Source organism: Etheostoma cragini, chromosome 7 (genome assembly GCF_013103735.1).
Source record: "Etheostoma cragini isolate CJK2018 chromosome 7, CSU_Ecrag_1.0, whole genome shotgun sequence".
Lineage (NCBI taxonomy): Eukaryota > Metazoa > Chordata > Actinopteri > Perciformes > Percidae > Etheostoma > Etheostoma cragini.
In genome coordinates, this window is record NC_048413.1 from 153,199 (window position 1) to 175,012 (window position 21,814).

Consider the following 21,814-nt stretch of genomic DNA (forward strand, 5'->3'; position numbering starts at 1 on the left):
CCTGAAAAGCCAGTTTGACAGTAAGGTACAGCTCCCACTGGGAGTAACTTCGTTGTATTGAACAGAACTGGACTCTGAATAGGTTGTTAAGATCATCTATGTGTTTCAGTGAGCTCAATGCTTCAATGAAAACAAACCAGAAACAAGGAATTAGTTAAATTCAATGCACGAATGTCAGCATTATCCTCAAAGAAAATAAACAGCTTGACATTCAAAATAATGTCAACCTGTATACCCTTTCTTCTTCTTGCCAACATTGTTCCCAATGACCTCACATGCTATGCTTAGGGGTGTCAAGTAGCTATCCTATGGCCTTAGCTCTCTAGGAATTAAAGCAGTCGCTGGAAGTCCTTCAGTTCCTTTTAGGCACACACTTTAGGCACCACAAACCACATCTCACTCTGTTTCCTGTGGGGAAAGCACGGCAGCCTTTCTCCCTTAGGCTACAACCTGGAGAGCGTCTAAGATACAGAGTCTTTGCTGTCTCCAGGTGGACTCCCTCCACTTGTGACCAAATTACGTAGCAGTTTGCGTCGACCAGCCTGGTAGTCCTCCTCGTCAACATTGACCAACAGTTTTATAGCTTCATGGCCCACAGCCTGTTTTAAGGAATCTGTGATAAAGACCCCTTTAAGGGCCTCTAGCAGTGATCCATTGATGTAGTCCCTCCAGAAGGCATCCAAGTAGGTGAGCTCAGAGAACTTGATGTCACAGATGATGGAGCCCAAGTCTCGGGATTTGAGGATAGTGTTTGCCTGGTTGAAGCGCTCAAATTGTCGCTCCACTGCCTCTTGCTTGTTGGAGAAGACGTTACCCTGAAGCGCAGACTCATGCTGGCAGTACTCGGCACGAACCCGTAGGCGGATATCTGAAGGAGGAGAGCACAAGGTAATCATCTGAAAGCTTACAGGGTTCGTACACCTTTTCCAAGGTCAAATTTAAGCACTTTCAAGGTCCATTTTAAAGCTTTTCCAGCACCTTACACACACGTAAATTACATACCAAAACATAGTCAAAATTATTAGCTAATGGCAAATAATTTACTACTACTAATAATAATAATAACAATTTAAGTATTGTAGAGTCAAAGAAAACCAACAGGCCCAACAACTGCTTATTCTGTGTAATTTAATCTTTAATTGAAAGAGGCATGTTCAAAATAATAGTGTTGTGTTCAATTAGTGCATAGATTGATTATGTGAAGAAACAGGTGTCAGTTATGGCCCATATTTAAGGAAGGAAGGAAGCAAATGTTGGGCATGCTGGTTATAGTGCATTTCACACTGAAACACTGAGCAAAGTGGGTCGTTCCAGACATTTCTCTGAGGAACAGCTGACTTTGATTACAATGTTAATTGGAGAGGAGAAAACAGATAACAGTGTGTGTGGAGCACCCCAAACTTGGTGCATCCATCTCGTCCATGGCTTTCTTTATGTTGCTAGCGTTATCGCGCAAAACAAGATGAACGTTGGACTTGTGGATTTTCCACTTTACTAGCATCCCCTCAATTGCTTCGGCCATTAATGTGCCAGTATGTGACCCTCGGGACTCGGTGGCGTGCAGCACTTTGAGGGGTAAATGCTGACTCTCTGTCCCAGTGGGACGTTAAACTTGGAAAAGACATGGGACACATGTCGGAGCGCCAAATGTCCGTGGTAAAGCTGACTCCATGCACGTTTTTCAGCATACACATAATGTGTCCCTACCTGTCTCGTATAATTTGCGTACCGCAGTTTCGGAGTAATATTGACAACCTGGCAAACAGTACCTTGGCTCCAAATGCTCCATTAAGCGGCGAAATCCCACATTTTCGACAACAGACAGGGTTTGGTAATCCAGGACAATAAACTCCAAAACGTTGTTGGCTGTCGTCGTTGCATTTTGACTGTCTTTGGAGAATTTATCTCGTCGATGCAAGGCAGTTTCCAGGGTTTGCTGCTGCAGTGCGTGCTTTTTTTCCCCGTAGCTTTTGTAAATTTGTTTTGCTCTTTAGCGTGACGTGTCTTCAAATGTTTAATTAAGTTGCTGGTGTTGAAATTTCCAACACTCGTGCCACCCCTTGAAATTGCTTCTTTGCATATGTTGCATGTTGCCGTCTTACCGGTGGGAACATCCACTGTAAAGTACTGCCGACATGATGCGCTAATGTTAGCTTGTTTTAAGGAGGCATTAGGTGATCAATTATTCTTCACCCCTCTAAAACAGCAGCGCAACTGTTTTAAGAGCAGCGAAGAAGAACTGTGACCAAGCTAACGGAGCTAACCAGTAAATAGATTACTATTTCTAATAGTTTATGGGGTATCGGATCGGTGCCTGTACTCCAGTACTCGCCGATACCAGCATTTTTGTCAGTATCGGAGGCATTTCCGATACTGGTATTGGAATCGCAACATCTCTACCTAAAGTTACGTGTGATAACTGTCACGATGAGAAGAAGGCTATGTGAAATAGACATGTACTAAACAGGTTAATATTAGCCAAAGGACACATTGACTGGCCAAAGGAGAAAAGGAGCAACACTCTGTGGACTGATGAGAACTAATTTGTTCTTTTGGGGTCTAGGGGGCACAGACAGTTTGTCCGACGACCCCTATCTGAATTCAAGCCCCAGTCCACTGTGAAGACAGTAAAGCATGGTGGTTATGGGATGTTTCTCATACTGTGGTGTTTGGCCCATTTATCACATACCAGGGATCATGGATCAGTTTCAATAATCAGAATACTTGAAGAGGTCCTGTTGCCTTATGCTGAAGAGGAAATATCTTTGAAATTGGTCTTTCAACAAGACAAGGACCCAAAACACACCAGTAAGGATCAAAGTTGTGGTTCCAGATGAACAAATGGATGTTATGGAGCGGACCTCAGTCCCATTGAACACTTGTGGGGTGAACAAGAAAACTAGAACTAGAAAGGCTGTTTCTGATGATTCTTCTTCCACTTGCACCCGGCTCAGTTTATTACAACTGAAGGTGGTGAACAGAATGCACCTGAGCAAAGCCAGACTGCCCGAAATATACCCATTATCCAACTCTAATTGTGACTGCTGTGGTAGTTCACATGCTCATCTCTCTCACATGTTTTGATGCTTTCCAAGGCTGGCATCTTCTGGTCTTCAATATTCAATGTGCTGTCAACAGTCCTGAAGACTAAAGCGCAGCCCTGTCCACTGCTGGACACTTTTGTAATGCCGATTGAGCCTCTCCCTATTAATTCAAGCAAGAGTGACAGTTGCTTTTTCAACACTTTTAACAAGACAAAGAACACTTCTGGTTTGGAAATTGTCAACACGTGCCTGATCGTGCGCCTGCCCATTGATACCGGACGCAATGGTCACAACGCATTCCTTCTCTCGGCTCTCTCTCTCTCTCTCTGACAGAAAGAGACAGGATGAGTGGGTAAAACTTTGGTAATCGAAGCCTACGTGGCTGTGTGTGTCACAAACTCTGTCCATCTGTTGCTCTCTCCCTCCGTGAGTCTCGCTGTGAGACATCAAGACAGCCAAAATCACCATGAACCCAGGTGTTTTATTTTGAAATGTTGTATTTGTATTAAGTATCCGGCTGCACTGTGGTCTTCCTTTGTGTGATGACCTGCCTGGCTTGACACATACGGTTGCGTCTATTGCAAGAAATAGAGAGACGTTGAAACTATTGCTGCAGCGCGTGGGCCGAGGCAGACGCTACGCACCCGGTATGAACGGACATACTGGAGAACATGGGTGCCAACATAAAAATAGCTGTGCTACATTACTATGCGCTTGGTGTGTTTTTGGCTGTAAGCCGTAAAAATGGAAAGGAAAACCCTTGTTCCTGAGCTATTTTTAAAGTGTCTGCATACTTAAAGGAGAATTCCGTTCTATTCCAAGACGTAGCTCTGTTGTCTGTTAATTTGGAGTGCTGTCAGTAGAGAGAAACAGGCTTAACCAGGGAAAGTTTTAAAAGTGCCTAGCCATGTGCAGTGATTCCTTCTGAGTAAACACAGTGAATCTGACTGCTGGAGATGATAAAGAAATGCATAAAAGTTGGGTTAATGCAGCTGTGTTTAGTTCCGCTGTTGATACTGCAGGAGTGCTTTGGGACCGTCTACAAACTACAACACTGAAAAGAGAGACTAACATATTTTCAAAAATAAGCATATGCGTAAGTGCTGTAGTAAAACTAGCAAGAAGTGATAATTGAGGTAAGTTTGGATACACTACTTTATTTAATCATTAAATTGATAGCCTATATATTTTTGTTTTATCTCTTTTCTGTTTGTAGTTTGTAGACTGTCCCTAAGCTCTCTAACTGCCGTCTCAACGCCAGAATTAAACTTGAATGAACCCAACTTTCATGCATTTATTTCACATCTCCAGCAGTCGGATTCACTGTGTTCACTCAGAAGGAATCCATTCACGTGGCTAGGCACTTTTAATGATATTTTGAACATGTTTAGAGGCTAAAAACACAATTTAAAACTTGCCCTGTTTAAGTCGGTTAAGTGCTAACTCTAGCAAGAGGATAACTCGGTGTAGGCTCTACCGATTGGTTAGTTTTTCTCTCTACTGACAGACCTCCCAATTTACAGACAACAGAGCTACGTGTTGGAATCAACCGGAATTGTCCCTTAATGTGATATTTCAATTTTCAACATTTCTAAAAATCCAGTTTTGGCTTTGTTGTTGTGGGGAATTGAGTGTAGATTGATGAGTGAACAATAATTATAAATAGGGCTGCCTCAAATGCTTCAAAACTTCGACCTTTGCCATGGTAACCAACGTCCAAATCAGTATCAGTACAAATGCATTACCACAAACATCACCCGTTGCAAAAGGATCCCTCTATATGTAGCATTTCTTTTTACCACAAGTTTGCTTCTCTCTGCAGTCAGCTGAGGAATGACTTCTCCGTTTGCGGTTTGGTAAAAGAGGAGCTGGCTTTGTTCGGGGAGGGCCAACATGGGGTCCTGACGGAGAACAGCAAATGACTGGGTGAGGACCTAGAAAGGGACATTAGTTATAATGTTAATCAAGCTTCTGTATGACAGCACATAGTTATCTACAAGGATGTGCCCTTGGCTGCATTTATTTCCTTATCTTACTCCTATCCTGCTGATTGAAGAAATGTCCCACCTGTTCTTCTGTGAAGCGCAGTATCCTTGCTCCGCACGGCTCCTCTTGGGGAAATGTAGCGCACTGATGTCTCTTCCAGGTACTTGTCAACCGGGTCTGGGCACACTGAAAACAACAGTTGATTACTGATGTTATTTTTAATTGTGGAATACATCAAACACAATGCAGAACCAATGTTGCAACAGCCAGTTTCTGTGCAGTGCCCCAGTTTTGTTTTGTTGGATTTAATAGGAACTAAAGAGTTAAAAGTTATGTGACGCAATTGACAGGACATGACAGGACATGACATGCTTCGTGGCCATTAAATTACAGATTTCCCTGGGTTTGAACATGTGGCATAATGTGTGCACTAGAACAGTCAATCTTTCTCTATATTACCATTTGAATATCATTTGTTATTTGTTAAATATTCAAATAATATTTATTAATGCACAAATGCAACCTACATTTTTCTTTTATATTCTTATTCTTCCATACCACTTTTTTGCCATTTAACTACTTCAACATTTTTCAACATAGAAACTTCATTCATACCTCAAAACGCCCAGTTTTATAAGGACATCTATGCTACTGATTACAATATTCATAAGATTCATAATTTCAGAAATATTCCGCATTTATAGCGGGCATTGTTGCCCCATTAAACTGAATGAAGGTTCAAACTTAAAACAAATTCAAGTTTTCAACTGCTAGCTACTCATTCATACATTCACAGAGGAACGCCATTCAAACTTTAAAACGTTCCACATCTTTCATACATTCAGCGGTGGTATTCAACTTTCAAATCCCATTAGTGCCTTTTAAAATATTCTGACTTCTTTGAGGCTTAGAAAAATAAGCACTTCTGCCATTTTTACATTGGTGTTTATAGGATGGAATGCTTCGACTCAGAGGGCCGGGCCCACCTGACACAGTTGAAAGAGGCAGGAGCAAACCATCCGCAGTTCTAGCTCTTCATAATTTCATTTGGAAATCATGTGCCCTTTCTAACAATGTACTTAGGGAGGCAATGAGACTTTCACACAGGCCAGGTGAGCTTTCCAGTGAAGCTGCGTCCAACTGCCCCTCCTTTTCTCTTTTCTTCCTCTCCTATACTAATGGTATATTATGCCTCCTGATTATGGATAATCTTTCATTAACTGAGTTTAATACATTTTTAATTTCCATTCATACCTTTGGAAAATACTGCTGATTGAGATTCCCTAATATGACACAGTTCCTATTTTTCAGACTCATTCTCCTTTAGCTGCTTCTTCCTCCAAAGTGAAGCCACCAATCTCATTTAGCTTCATATTAAAATGAACTATGAACATTAAATTAATACATTCCACATCTTTCAAACATTATTGGTGTTTTTTTAACTATTCTTACTGCTTCACCTTCTTCTTACACAATTCAAGTCAGCAATCCAGTGTAGTTCTAGTTGTCCTGTATGTCCCACACTACCCAGGCATCAGCATGTGGCTGTTGTTCCACGGTCTGTCTAGAGGGACTTCCAACATCAGCCTGGCTTTGAACAGTCACAGTGCATTGTATTTCTAGCATGTCACTTTATCTGTTTTTTTCTTAACCATGACACAGCACTTTTCCTGCCTACTTGCCTCTTTTCCTGAGTCTGCATTCAAATCTTAAAACGTTCCATATCTTTCATTCATTACAACTTTTATACAACTTGTACATTCTCTTCCTACTTTTTGAAAATATTGACAGTATTTTCATTTAAATGAAAGTGGGCAATTTTAGAGCTTTTACAAAAACTTGCATACAATGTTAATATTATTCAAGTTTTTTAAGGCAGTCATATTAGTTACAACCATGTCCACTTTTGCACATTTTCCTAACTTCATCTTCTTACACATTGAAGACAGCAATTCAGTGTAGTGACAGATTTTTAGAAAACCTTAAAATATTACACTTTAGTTTCATACATTTTAAGTGTTATTTAACATTTCTAACCCTAACTAACTATTGATAAAAAAGTATTTGGTCCTGGTATGTCAGTTTACAATCATGTCAAAACTATTTCCCATCCTTCTTCCAACTTCAAGCCGCAGCCTGTCACTACCCCTGTACTAACGTTACTCGGTACGTTAGCTCCGTGATGTTTAGTCCTCACAAGGCCTTGTGTTCCTCAATCCTGCTAACTTTTTGTTCATCAGATGTGACATGAAAAAAGCATTTCATTTTCACATGCAGGTAGGCCAAGAATGTGTTACATGGTCGGCATTTGGCTTAATATCACACTGGTTTAAAAATGTTTTGCCAGCCCCAGCTTAATATTCCTAGAAGGGTGGAATCTTTGTAGAGTTTGTATTTACGTCTACCCTCTCCAGCACAATGTTTGACCTGGTATTAAGCCTTGTGTTTATTATGTCATTTAAGTAAACTGACTTTTATAGACCCCCTCATAGCCGACTTACAAGGTCCAGACAGCATGCACATTATTTATCCACTAATTTTACTTTGGACAGGTATTAAGCATGCATCTCCATGTGGATTATACTATGTTTAACTTTGGTTTACGTAAAAAAACTTGGAAATACTGGGCAGAGCTATGCTTAATTTTAAAATCTGCATTTACTCATTTTAAACTTTGATTAGAATTTTTCTTAGTTTAATTTATTCAAAAAAAAAATCTTTCCTTTATTATAAGAGCAATACATTTAAATCAGCTGGTCAATTGTTACATTTATATTTCTAGTGATGACACTGCGTTACTCACCAGCTTGCCGTTTTCTGAGTGTGACATAAGGCAACAGGTCATGGCGGGTGATAATCCTTAAAAGCTGGAGAACGTGTCGAAAGTTAGTCTCATCACAGCGACCCTGGCGCTCCAGCGCCAGCAGGAAATCCCTTCCACTCCTGATGCCGCCACGCTCATACTCATCAATCACATCAACAAACAGGAACGACAGTACCCTGACATCCCTATGGGTTAGCTGGGCTCCAACTATGTCAAACATGCGGTGAAGAGAGTACAGCCCATGGGAGTTGTCCACTGCTTCCTCAGGCCACGGCTCAAAGCCCCCATCTCTTCTGGACAAGCTTGAGTTGGTGCGGGAGGCAGAGACGTTTCTGTTGGCCACCTCCCCGCTGGCTGCTGCCACAGCAGTGGAGCCCGGCCTGCCGGTCAGAGCTCTGGGATCCAGAGGCCCAGCAGTCGCACTGCTCTGACTCGAGTCCAGCTGATTATCCTGAATGTGAGGCCGGGCCTGCTGAGCAGACGAGTTCTGGGCAAGCTGGGGTGGAATAACAGCATTGGGAAGCTGAGGCTGCTGTGATGTCATCTCAGGGCCCGATGATGAAAAGGGATGCTTGAATCCCTGCAACTCCTGCTGTCTTCCTCTGCCCCAGCTGATAAACTATGTACAAAGAGTGAGAGATCACATTTAATTTAATTCATGTATATTGTTTAAGACCAAGCAATTTTACCATCAGTTGCCATCATCATTTATCAATAACCAACAACTGCAAACACCTGCAGGGTTTCCCAGTTTATTATAGTGTTAACGTCAGAAAATACAATTAACTAAAACATTCAGAAAAACAGAACCTCAACGTAACACAGCCGTGGTAATTTAATGAAGTAACTGTGTTGGGTTGGGCAGTGGGATATTTTTTCATCGTCTGTATATATGTGTGCGTGTGTGTTTGTGATGTCCCATAGTCACATTGCAGGACGTTGCGTTGATGCGACTTCTTTGCTACTTGATAAAAAGGTAAACTTTCAGCGTTCTCCTTTTACATAATTGTTACAAGTCATTCCCTTTTGTCTGGATTGCAGCCAATCAGCGTATATCTCCCTAAATCCCCTCTTCACAAGAGTAGACAGCGCTTACTCGCTTTGTTTGTAAAGCATCAAAGTTCAACAAAAAAGTGTTTACATTTTTCTTTTCTATATGTCTCCAACAAAATCATCCCAGTAGTCCATAATGATTTATTGTTTATGATTGATCATATGCATATCATCTGGCTGTACGTCATTTAAGGTTTGGATCCATTTTAGCCAAGACTTCCACTAATCTATTGAGTATGAGCCTCGAGTAACAGAGCAATGATGTGGGAGAAGGTACACAGTATTTAAATAAAGATTATTTTCCAATTAAATGAATGTTTCAAGTGTTCGTGAATACATTGTTTGTCATAGCAATCAAATAAACAGGGCAAGTACAGCAGTTTCTCCTCGGGCAGAGTGACACAGCAACAACAGCTGCAACATGAAAACTGCACTCGGTCGGTTCACGTGAAATATGACAGCTACAGTATATCAGAAAATGGCAATGTGGACACTGAATCTGATAAATGTACTCTTTATCAGACCCCAGGTAAGACAAGAAGCTAATGTTAGCAAACCCTGGGGTCCCTCTGCATCTGACTACCTGCTGCATGCAAAAGGTAATACAGCGTGGAACAGGAGGACAATGGCGTGCCACATCTGGCGCAAGGGACGGGCCAAAACACAACCAGTTAAACGTTGTCTCAGTCATCCAAAAACTCTTCAACCAAATGGTTTCCGTGAAGTGTCTCTGATCCAGGATCTCCAGGAACAGTTTGGAGCGTTGCTGTGCCAAAATCCCAGGCCACTGCTGTTGTCGTCTGGCATTTCCATGCATCCTCATAGCAATGCTTTCTTATTGTAGCTTGACATGTTGCTGTTAGCTGGCACATAAGCATTTACAACTTGCAACATTAATCATTTGTAGGGAGATGGCACATTCGATTTTGGCAAGCAAACTATGTTCATTAATGTTAGCTTGAATGTTGTGCAATAAAGAACCATAAACCATAAAATGTCTCAAATCTATTTGATATGCCAATTTTGAGCATCAAAGACATTTTCTGCATTCTGATCATTTATAGCCACCCATTTATGCTGAAAACGTCTTTATGTCATCTAATCACAACATTTGGATAAAAAATATAAAAATATGTGCAGTAAGTGGGCTTTTTGCATCAGGGACCTTGCCTGGATCCAACTACACGTGGCCCCAAAGCCAAAGTTAGTTTTACTAATTTGAACAGGGCTTGAAAGTTTTTTTTCCTAGGAGCTTTTGCTCCTAAATTTCAAAATGTATTGACTTTTAAGTGACTTACATTAAGTGGCGGCTATTACTGTTAGGGTTGGGTACCGAGACCCGGTCTACACCATGTGTATCTACCGGTCCGAACAGCAACGCCGATTTCGGTCCCACTGAAATGCCGGCGCTGCTGTCTGATGCTCCAAAACAGACGTTACGGGTAACTGTAGCATCGCCGCACGTGGCGCTAGTTAACGCTACACTTGGCAGCAGCTGGGTTACACACGGTTAAAGTGCTGACAGCTAAACAGTGGAAATTGTGGGTACATTTTTCAACACCGGGACGTAAAGCAGTGTAGCGGCATCATGGTGCATTCAAAGTTATTGTAAAATACCCTTTCCCCATCTAGTGGATGTTTTTGTCATTTAACAGCAAATTACTGTTGAAATAAGTTGATCTCATCTAGAAAAAAATTGAGACACTCAGATCCACAAACCTGTGTTGAACCGTGAGTCAAAAATCGGAATACAACCCAAATCCTGGGTTTAGTGTATTGTTCCAGCCCTAGTTACTATCCCATTATTAATAAATCATTCACTTTTAACCATATGGTCTTAGCAATAATCAAGTCATTCTTTAATTTCGTCGACTTGTTTGGTGCTTTGAAATACATTGCATTGATCAATACATCATCAGTGATGTTGAACAGTAGCAGTGTAACGAACCACCCCTACGGTTCTGTATGCATGTGACCTGCAGATTAGTTGCAAAGTTTAAATATCATAGTGTAAAATGAACTGCCATGTTACGGTAATGGGGCGCAGCAGAGTCCCTTTTGCAAAGGGACGCAATGCTGATGGGCTAACCTGTGGTTTTCATGAGTACTCCAGTACAGCATGGCGTTCAGGTCAAGCCAAAACAATGCAGCTTAGCCGGTTTATCAGTATGCTGCAGACTGAAAGTAGCAGTGTAATGTGAAGGAAGTACATGAACACACAAAGGGGAGAGCAGCATTTGACATAAGCAAAGGCCCAATGGCCGGGGGCTAGTAAAACAGCATGATGGGAAAGTTGATTGGCTAGTTACTGTCCCGATATTGTTCAGGCCAATCTAGTTCCCGAGTCAGTTGTTTGTAATAGTTAAGGGCAACACTATCTAACGTTGATTAAAAATGGAGTTCACAAACGTCAACAAAAAAGCGTGAAGCTGGCCACAAAGAGTCCACACATGCTTTGGACCTTCAGTAGCGGTTGCAGCAACTCAAACCCTGCTAGCCCGGAGCTGGGCCCCGCTCTTCATTTGCAGGGAGCTAGCTAGTAATAAGCAGACGTCGCTGTGCCTCCGCCGCACAGCAGCTGCTGCAACTGTTTGTCTGCTCTCCTCCCTGCAAAGTAGTCTCCTAGAGGCTGGGAGGGAGGTGGAGGGCCCGCGGGGTGCTCTAATAATTACTAGCTAATGTAAGCTCACAGCAAAATAGGTTTCCACATTGCTGGGTGCCAAAATACAAAATTTGACTCATGATAACAATCATCCCTATTGGGAATTTCCAAAGAGCAAGTGAAGGACGCTATAACCTTCCTCAGGCCTTTCAACGTAAATTAAAACAGGCATTACTGTAGAATAACTATGTATTGTTATAGTGCAAGTCCAACTATATTGACTAGACTCATATTTATAGATGCAGAATAGTAATTTTGTTTGTTTGGATGAATCATTATTAAGTATCTTTGATTAAGGGGCCAATAAAACCCAGATCTACTGGCCATACGCACGCAGAGACACACACACACACACACACACACACAGGATTTTCTTTATGTTGCTGAGTAAAACAAGATTAAAAAATCTAAATCGACAGGGCAATATTACATCAGTTCGAGTTTCTGAATATTGTGTTGGATTATTTATCCACCTCTAGCATAGACAACATAGTCACAACTTGATCTGGCTGCCTCCCGTTTGCCAGAGGAGTTATTTTTATGCCCTGCCTACTACAGCTACACGATGCCATGAAAATGTGCAATACGCAAAATGTTGCTATGAGAGGCAAGGTTTTAAGGTAAGCCAGGAACCAGGCCAACCAGCTGCGAGTGGAATTGTGACATTAAATATTTGATTTGGCCAAAAGAACATTTATAGAATGACAAAAAAGGGCCGTTGGGACAGTTCAGAAACGATCGTAGACTTCAGTGGAAGTTACTCGCTAAAGCCGTTTGCAAGTTTGGGGTGCAGGAAACATTTCGATGGTAACAACGAACCCTACCAAGCAGGGTTGGGTACCGAACACTGTTATTTTAGCAGTACCAACCGATTCACGTCGCCACTACAGAGTATTGGTTCACGTAAAAACAAACTGTGCCAAATGTTGGTACCTGAAAGTTGTGCGCTAGCTTTTGTGTCCTCTCTGCATCCCGACAGAGAGCAGAGGTCTGAGCAGCCTGAGTCCCAGCGAGACGTGCCAACGCCCACAAAGAAGTTCCAGTGTGGTCCAGTTTCTCAGAGCCTCACGCGGACACCTTTCACTGTTATACGGAGAGCTGTTGATTTTACACTTCCTCTGAGACAAGAAGGCACAACGCAGGCATCTATGCCCTGGGGACTGACTGACAGGCTGAGGTTGTCAGGCAAGGAAACTTTATTTCTACAGCACCTTACAGCATAAGGCAATGCAGAGTGCTTTACATAAAACATTAAAGAGAAATTAAAAACGGTCATGATGAATAGGCTAAAATATAATATACAAGAATAAAAGTTACAATTAAGAAATTAAGTCTATTTAATAGGTTGTAGTGACAGGTTTGGGAGGAGAGAGCGAGGGGAAACATTAGTTAAATTTCTGTCAGTTTAAAATATTCTAAATAAATAAAAATGTTCTATTGTTGTTTGGAATTATTTTTACAACTGATTTTTATTTTAGGTAATTACAGAGGGATAGTACCAAAAAAATAATTGTTGGGTACTGGGAACCATATTTCAGATACCATATTGCAACTAGTACTGGTTCAGAGGTGAAAGGTACCAACCCTACTACCAAGGGAGACTTTGCTGTTACACTTAGGATTGTGGGTACTGTAATACTTCTCCAGGACATGACAAATGAAACAAGTTGTCATTCTTTTCACATCTTGCTTTTAAGTGTAGTTTGTATTAACCCTCATGTTGTCCTAAAGTCAAATTTGTCTAAAAAATCTCAAAAGGAACCCACAACATTGAAAAAAAGTGACAAATATGTCAGAAAAGTACTTTTTGAATGGTTGACGGCCATCTGGGCCGTTTGAGTGCTTTCACCACGCGGGCCGGTATGACAGTGCACTACAATTACAGTCGGCTGATTGGACCACGGAGATCAGAGCGCCGGCTGGCTTGACCACAGTTTGTGTGGAAGATTTCCAAGTCCAAGAAGTCAGCGTTACCGCTGGTACTACAAGCACCGGGGATGGCGCCCGCCTCTGGATGTTCCAGGCAACATGCTGGCTAACTTTGTAAACAAGGCCTTAGAGGACTTAACTTACTTAATGAGCAAAAGAGTAGGCTACGGTGGGCAAAAACATTTATAATTCCCTAACCCCCCCCCCCCATTCAATTCAATTCAATTTTATTTGTAGTATCAATTCATAACAAGAGTTATCTCAAGACCCTTTACAGATAGAGCAGGTCTAGACCACACTCCAGAATTTACAAGGACCCAACAGTTCTGGTAGTTTCCTCCAGAGCAAGCAACAGTGACGAGGAAAAACTCCCCTTTGGGAAGAAACCTGGGCCAGACCCAGGCTCTTGGTAGGCGGTGTCTGACCGGCCGGTTGGGGTTAGAATGAATGTTCTCAATGTAAGAGATAGACCTGCCACGGCCCCCCCCCCCCCCCCCCCCCCCCCCCCCCCCCCCCCCGACATGAAAAAGGGAAATCAAATGTGGCACTAGGAAATGAATGTACACATAAATAAATAAATGTGGATGTATGAAAAAAGACTTTTGAAATGCATAAACGTGGACTTATGAAATGAAAATACCATAAAAAAGGTAAAACATTTTATTATATTTAACTAATAAACTGGTTTATATATGAATATTTACATGTATTTAATTATTTATTGCCTCATTTATTTCATGATGCATTTCAAAGGCATATTTATTAATTTAATCATTTATTTAATATTGACCAAAACGGCATTCCATAGTGCACTGCCATGAGTCAAATGTCTGATTCCTTCCGTTTAACATTGGGATGATTTATGATTATATTCTGGAATTGGACCGTCCTGCCAGGTCAATGCAGCGGTCCAGTGCCTTCCTCTGAGTCAGACGTCCACCGGAGGTTAGCAGAAAGCTAGGGTACAGTGGCGGGGCATGTCAAGTGGTTTGGGGATTTCACCTGGTTCTATAACGAGAGTTATTAGTTATGAAGTAAATAAGTGGTTATAGAAACACACCAGCCTCACAGACTCTTTACTTCAGTAACTGCCGTAGAGACGGGTTCTACTGTCGACCAAACAAAAGCTCCAACCAACACAGAGCTAGCTCCAACCAACACAGAGCTAGCTCCAGCCAACACAGAGCTAGCTCCTGCCAACACAGAGCTAGCTCCAACCAACACAGAGCTAGCTCCAACCAACACAGAGCTAGCTCCAGTCAACACAGAGCTAGCTCCAGTCAACACAGAGCTAGCTCCATCACACATCCAGCTGGAGCAACTAGCTACGTGCCGGATGGAAGTTAGCTTGGAAGCTGGCTAACGATAGCAAGATGTTGATATAGCTAAGTAATGGTCCACAGTCGGAAGGGAAACGGGACCCTGTTTCGCTATCGGCGACTAAAAAGCTGAACATTTGATACGGTAACGTTATAGAAACGTGAATCCCATCCCTTTGATTAGCGTCTTGGTTTGTTGGGAATGCTCATCGTAGACTAGTCCACGTTCGCTGTTAACGTGTCCAAAACTAAATGCTACAGCTAACGCTACAGCCAAACGAAGCAGTCAGCAAGCAAAACAACATATACAGCTAATTATACAAGAAAGACTTTACATTACCTCCTGTCCTTATGGATATCCCTGACGAGTCCAACACAATAACAGTTCGGTAACGTTAGGCGGCTAAAGCGAAGTTAGCCTCCCAGTGCTAACAGCACAGCAAAGGTTCTTTAAGGGCAGGATGCGATTTGTGTGACTGTTTAGATCGACTACACGATAAATGCTTAACTGGTATGTTTCCTGTCTCTCGGTGTGCGGCACGACTTATTTCAGACCAGAAATTACAGTTCGTTTCATGGTTTTGGTCCCCTGACTGACTTCATAGGAAAAATAAAGAGACAATTTTATCTTCGGCCAAAATGAAAGAACTTCCAGGTCAAAGTTCTAGTCGTTGTTCTTCGTCTACTATTTCTTCCGTCTTCTTCTTTATGTTCGACGGCGGTTGGCAAAAAACGGTTTGGTGACTTACCGCCACCAACTGGTATGTGAACTGTTTAGTCCACGAGCCATGGGTATCATCTGGGGGGGGACAAAGTCTCATAGGTATACACTCCTAGTACTAGAAAAATCCCCATAGTGCAGGGGCGGTGGCGAAATCCCTTCTTTAGCTCATGAAGTTACTAACCCCTTAAGACAAATTCTGTTTTTGAAACCTGGGTAGGCTATATCTGGTTTAGGCTCATGGTAGGGATATTGTCAATATTCTATAATATGGTGCTTGGTGTCGTTGGAAAGGGGACCCTTTAGGCTTTCATTGAAGCCCAGTACTGAATCTGTCTAACAAACACAGAGGTCACAGGACTTCTTTAAACCAGAAACAACACAACACACAGTTTGGGCCTAAGCTATAAGCTTTCTTTTATCCCTGGGCATGGAGGAACATCAGGGACACACAACTCAACAACTTCAATACTCAAGGCACTCTAACAATTCAGAAAATGTAAAACGGACTATTTATTTGTGAGAGCCTTCATTTAGACATGTGCAGCCAGCTCAAGTCTTCAAAAGAGCCAATGAAATGGACACGTAAAGTAGCCTGTTAGTCACAGCCTGACGGGTCAGGCGTAGCTGAGGCCTACATTCCTCCTCAGTGAGGGAGAGAGGGGTCTGTCTGGGCCTGTAGACCCTCTCCCTCCTGCTCTACTTCTCTGTCCCAAGGTGTATTCCATCTCACAGTGCAATGGAGAAAGTTCACTCCTTAATTTACCGCCGGGAGTCTGTGGAGGGGAAAGTCTGCTGTGTGTCGAGGGCAAAATAGGAATGATACATGTGTCAGTGTACAAAGTCAATTTGGCTGGGTGCAAGATAGGGCCCAAAGAGCCCCCAACCAAAACCGGTCCCCAGTCGGGACCAAAACCTCACACCATAACAGCCCTTTCTTCTCATCTGCAACTAGCGTCATCAACAAGGCCCAAAGCCCCCCTGAAGCTCTCCACCCCCCACCCCTGGCTCTACATGCCACGTGCTAACTCTGCTGGACTGCTCTTTTGATTTTTAATACATACTGTGCATATATATATTTATACTTATATTGTTTATATTCTCATCCTTAATTTTCTTAACCTCTGTTTAGAGTGTGTGGCATACACCTACAACACCAAATCAAATTGCTTGTATGTGTAAAACAAGTACTTGGCAATAAAGTTTTTCTGATTCTGAATCTCTTTTGATGTAGCACAATGACAGTGGTGACACAATCTAAAGACAATTTATTGTGATAAAAGGATGCATGCTATTGGAGATCAACATAAGGTGTATTACAGTTTTTCAACATACCATAACAAAAAAAACAAGGGAATACAAAATAAAAATCAAATAATTCTCATATTAGTTTAAAACCCCTCCCTGATTGTTGTCCAGCCCAGAGACCCCCACATCCCCTCCCACCTAGGTACGGGTCTCTCAGTGTATCCATGAGAGTAGTATGATAGAATGCTGGACCAAGAATGAAAAGAAAATCTTGACAAAGAAATTGTTACATAACAATGGAGATATAATTTCCATTCACATTGATGTTGCTGTTCCACAGGACTGAGCATAATGACAGTAGCTTCAACATGGGGCACTGTTCTGGTAACAATAAGGACATTATGGAATTGAGTTGAGGTATTCATGGAATTATTTATCAGTATTTAGGTCATATTTAATGGAATGACGTGTGATTGATGTGTGAGACTTCATCATTTGTTTTTGTTCATTTTCCAAAAGAAATGGGGCTTCTTTTGAATACTGAGGGAATTCTGGAAAAATCAGTAGTACAAAAATCCATATATTGCAGCTAACAGTGTTTTGTTACAGCAGGCAACAACAGTTATTCATTTCATATGGAAAAACATAATAAATGTGAGAAAAATCCCCAATACTCACTGACCACCCTAAGATATGTCTGAACCCTGAAACCCCCAAAGGGGGCTCACTAACAGAGCTGCAACACCCAACTGTCAATTCAACCATCAACCTTTTAAAGAAACCCTGCATCCTAAAACTGATTTCAAAGTCTTTTATGGAAAGCCTTCATGAAGATCATTTCAGTCCCACTAATTTTATAAAACTAATTTAAATTGCACTGTACCAAGACACCAAATATTAGAAAGATATTAGATTGTGTCTATTTAAAATGATAATCCTGACATTTGGCGGGTGTGTTTGACACGTTTGATGAATGCTTTAAATATATGAGGGCCAAGGGCATATAGTTTAATTACATCATCCATAAGAATATTTTTCTAAAACGTGCCCTACAAAGTGCTTGACTGTAATACATCACATGAGGAAAGTGTGCATTCCTTTAGGTGGCCAGTGTTTCATGCTGGTCCACTCCTTTTAGAAATAATCCAAGACATAAATGCATAATATTTGAAAGAGATCATTATCTCTACAGCTACTAAGTAGTTTATTCAGCTAGTTACAACTGCAGACACTAATCAACACTGGGATGTGTAAACGGTTGTTTATTTTACGGCAAGGCATTGATTAAACGCCATTCAACGTTCATGATTTCATTTTAAATAACTTGATTTATAAAAAAAAAAAACATCATTTAATTTTTTGAGCCGACTGCATCCCAAACGCTGCTACGTTCTTCTGTGAGTTTTAAACAGACTGTATGAAACAGGTTTTAAAGCGCTCCCGGAGATGCAGCCCCTCCGTCTACAGGCTGTCCTATCGGCGCCAAAAACCATGTGGTTGGTACTGCCAATGGCAGAGAATCGTGATATCAATTCTAATTAAAAAAAAAAGAAAAAAAAAAGGTGATTTATATTTTCCCCGAATGGTGCAGGCCTACTCTGGGTGACCTGGGTGCGGACCTACTACCCTGGGTGCGGACCTACCCTGGGTACGGACGACCTACCCTGGGTGCCGACCTACTACCCTGGGTACGGACCTACTGCCTGCCCTGTCAGTAACTAAGACTATTTGTTGGTCCCTTTATTACTAAAATGATGGAGGAAACCAGCGATCCCCGTTGAACAAGTCATCATGACACCAAACCATTGGAGTAGTAATTGAGAAAACGTTTAGGATTTAACATCACAGATGGAGTAGTTGTGGATAAAGGGAGGCTATGCGCTCCATTTTAAAATGCACCTGCCTTGCGGTAGTATCACCATGACAACAAATGTGAAGTCAACATGTTTCACACATAGTAATGGAATTATTAAAGAAAAGTCCCTTTAACCTAGTTTATGATTAGGCTATTCTGGTTGCATAACAATCAATTCAAACGTGTGTGTTTGCGACTTGTTCATTCGTTTGAACTGGATTCTTTGTAAAAGCAGCTAGTGGTGAAACAATGACATAAACCAGGATTTAATAATACAATGCTATTAAAATGATAAGAACAATGGCTGGGAAGACCTACATTTAAAATATACTGTACATTATTCAAAGCTGTGATTAAGAGGGCTCATAAAAAACCCACCACAACCATCCCGAACCACATCCAAAATCTACTCAATACCCACCCAACCCCGACGTACAAAAATACAGAGCCGTCAATAAAAAAAGAGCTCAGCTGTTTGTTCATCATTAAACACTACCTTGAGTTCTGGAATGAGGGGTCAGATACATCTCAGACAAGCTGACACCCGGAGTAGCCGAAGCCGGGGGACACGCGTATTTAGAACTGGTCTACAAAATAGAACGCCATGGACACGGGATCATTTTGGCCAGTTTACAGAAAAGACAACACATGCTGTGTGTTCAGACTGAGAAGCACTTTGTGTCAGGTCTAGGTAAGCCATTTATGTAGGCTGACTAGAGGGACAAATCCATAAGTTTGACACCAAAATACTGCATAGCAATTTATATATTACTTAATATTAATGGATGTACAAAAAGATTCAGATGCTGTAAATTGTACAAGGAATCCTCTAACCTGTAGCATTATTGAAAATAGGAATCTTGTTTTAAGAACTGACTCCCAAAGCCGTTACATAGAGACAGAAAGCGAACGTGTGCTTTTCTTCAGTGCAGAGGGGGTGATGCGGAGACACTTAAAGCCCTCCAGGCCCACATGGCCGTGCCGGTGCTTTGTCCTCACTTAACTTTGTGTAGTTTCATTTGATGCCAATCTAAGAAATACTCCAATGTCTTCAGTCTACTTTAAAACAAAATGGAGCCTCTTAAAAGATCAATCTTGTGACTTTTCTAAATCGTAAAGATCAGATCAATCACACTGAATTGGAAAATTGATTTTTTGAAACCAAGCCCTAATAAGCAGTACCAATTAACTATAATGAAAAAATACATGTAAGCTCCCTGACAAGCACGTCGGGCACCATGAGCCTGTGTTTGACTCAGGACAACCACTGACATACATGGAGCATTCAAACACACACATTGACAAACTGACATTAGTGCAGCATAAAAAGCGGGAGGTCCTGAAGAAGAGGGAGGCGGTCACTTGAAGGCTGACTGCAGTTCTTTGAAAGCAGCGCGTCTCTGTTTCTGGTCCTCGGCCTGCTTCTTCTTGGATTCCTGCTCCTGGCGGATTTCTGCTTCAAAGCGGTTGGACTCGTTAATGGCCTGGACCTGCCAAACAGCAAATCATACACCTTACATGGGATGGAGCGCAAGGGACGTTGGGGGAGGCAAACATCAGGACATGTTGCAAGGTGCGAGCTGCAGAGTCTGCAGTACATAGCCATTGCAATAGTTTGACGTTGCTAAATTATTTTGATAGCATCTCCAGATAGACCTGACCAAACGCTATGTGCCACGTTGCGTGCAGATTGGAAACTGGAGGAGGAGTTCAAAAACATCCAGGACGGGCTACCCTCCAGATTTAAAGCCCTGTCTCTACGGACTGATCTACTGGTGCATGTATCAGATATTTCTTAATTCAACTGCACCTTTTTTTAAACTGTGTTTGTGAGCATTCACGTCCCAGTAAAGCCTGTTGGTAGCAGCCCCGGAGCGTTTTCCATGGGTTGGAGTAGCACCTAAATCATGACTGGAGCTGCTGCCGTGGTCCTGCTCGACGCCCTGCACTGCTACTACTAGTATTTCTTGTCATAGTTCTATTTCTTGTTGGTATAATTGCCTGAGTTTATCATGCTATAAGTATTCTGAATCATATTTCTGTTTATCTGTATCAGTGTCCCAACCAGCAGCAGCAGGTGGCCTCCCACCAAGAGTCAGGGTCTGTCCCAGGTTGACGCTTGTTTAAAGGAAGCTTTCATCTTGCTCTTGGGGGAAACTGTTGGGTCTATGAATATTATTAAGTGTGGTCTAGACCAACTTTATCTATACAGTGCCCTAAAATAACTCCTGTCATGACTTGACACTGTAAATCAAATTGACTTAAAAAAATGGTAAATAAGTCCCTCTGAATTCCAAAACGAAATCAGAAATTTCTACTAGCATTCCTTATTCTAATCTCAAGGTTTTAAATCTGGTAAAATGGTTATTTGACCTATCATTTAAATAGTATCCATATTTGTATTTCTGCAGAATCCTTTGTTATCATACCACTAATAACTTTCAAATGAAATATTACTTTAATTAAAATTAAACAAACGGTTCCACACTAGATGCCTATCTGACAGTGCTGTAGGTACATCTAAGAGAGCTATTCAAACAACATCTAACTCTAAATGTCATGCTTTAATAAAACATAAATATGTAGAAGTTGCTACGACCTGCTTACAGACGAATTTAGACTGTTGTTCCTCTCAAAAAGAAGACTATGACAATTAACTTTCATGTTTTAGTTATGTAGATGACAAAGCAAAGGAAACTAGCACCTTGGTATAACTCCCAAAACTCGCAAATTAAAACAAATGTCACGAAAACTTGAAAGTAAAGGGCGTTCCAAACAAGAATCTTGTTTAGACTGGCCAGACAGTCTGAAGATGTTTAGGAAGGCCCTCAGAAATGCCAGATGTTTACACATCACCAATAGAGAAAAATAAGAACAAGCCCAGGTTTCTTTTCAGCACTGTAACCAGGCTGATCGAGCTCTAGGAACAGGTGGCTCAATAGAGCTGGGACTCTCTGAGTAGGAACCACTTTATGAGCTTCTTTAATGATCAAATTATAACAATTAGAGATAAAATGAATCACCTTTAAACACAGTAGCACTAGAAAGAATGAGAAGACCTGTCAGTCTAAAACTATTACTACTCCAGGGCAGGAAGTTCTAACAGGCGCAGTTAATACAGGTAACGAGTTCTAACAGGCGCAGTTAATACAGGTAACGAGTTCTAACAGGCG

The 21,814-nt window shown here is 41.6% G+C and overlaps 2 protein-coding genes and 1 long non-coding RNA gene across 4 annotated transcripts in view; 1 reads left to right on the forward strand and 2 right to left on the reverse strand.

The window, feature by feature from the left end:
- Positions 1–247: 247 nt before the first annotated feature.
- Positions 248–15,516, reverse strand: dedd (death effector domain containing). Of its 2 annotated transcripts, none has more exons than XM_034876813.1 (5): positions 15,158–15,516; positions 7,834–8,473; positions 5,112–5,216; positions 4,844–4,945; positions 248–868 (listed from the first exon to the last, which is right to left on the reverse strand). In XM_034876813.1, the coding sequence occupies exons 2-5, from the start codon at positions 8,396–8,398 to the stop codon at positions 462–464; spliced, it is 1,179 nt and encodes a 392-aa protein (XP_034732704.1). In that variant the 5' UTR covers positions 8,399–8,473; positions 15,158–15,516; the 3' UTR covers positions 248–461. The 2 variants fall into 2 exon arrangements, with proteins under 2 accessions (XP_034732704.1, XP_034732703.1); XM_034876812.1 differs by having other exon boundaries at positions 4,844–4,978; positions 15,158–15,515.
- On the forward strand, positions 4,763–17,440 carry LOC117947673. Its single transcript, XR_004657291.1, has 3 exons — positions 4,763–4,774; positions 10,749–10,758; positions 17,354–17,440. It is a non-coding gene; the product is annotated as an uncharacterized LOC117947673 (long non-coding RNA).
- Positions 17,441–18,836: 1,396 nt separating this feature from the next.
- efhd2 (EF-hand domain family, member D2) overlaps positions 18,837–21,814 on the reverse strand; it is an 11,223-nt gene continuing 8,245 nt past the window's right edge. Inside the window, exon 4 of the mRNA XM_034876814.1 lies at positions 18,837–20,131. Coding sequence (XP_034732705.1) covers positions 20,000–20,131 — 132 coding nt within the window. The 3' untranslated portion in view covers positions 18,837–19,999. The remainder of the gene's footprint in view (positions 20,132–21,814) is intronic.

What these genes read in the sequence shown, in the direction of transcription:
- dedd (XM_034876812.1), bottom strand. Translation starts at nt 8,398, where the DNA reads ATGACATCACAGCAGCCTCAGCTTCCCAATGCTGTTATTCCACCCCAG. An exon ending in TGCGCTTCACAGAAGAACAG is followed by an intron (nt 4,979 to 5,111) that starts GTGGGACATTTC and finishes GTCCCTTTCTAG; the next exon opens with GTCCTCACCCAGTCATTTGC. An exon ending in CAGAGAGAAGCAAACTTGTG is followed by an intron (nt 869 to 4,843) that starts GTAAAAAGAAAT and finishes CTCCTCCTTCAG; the next exon opens with ATATCCGCCTACGGGTTCGT.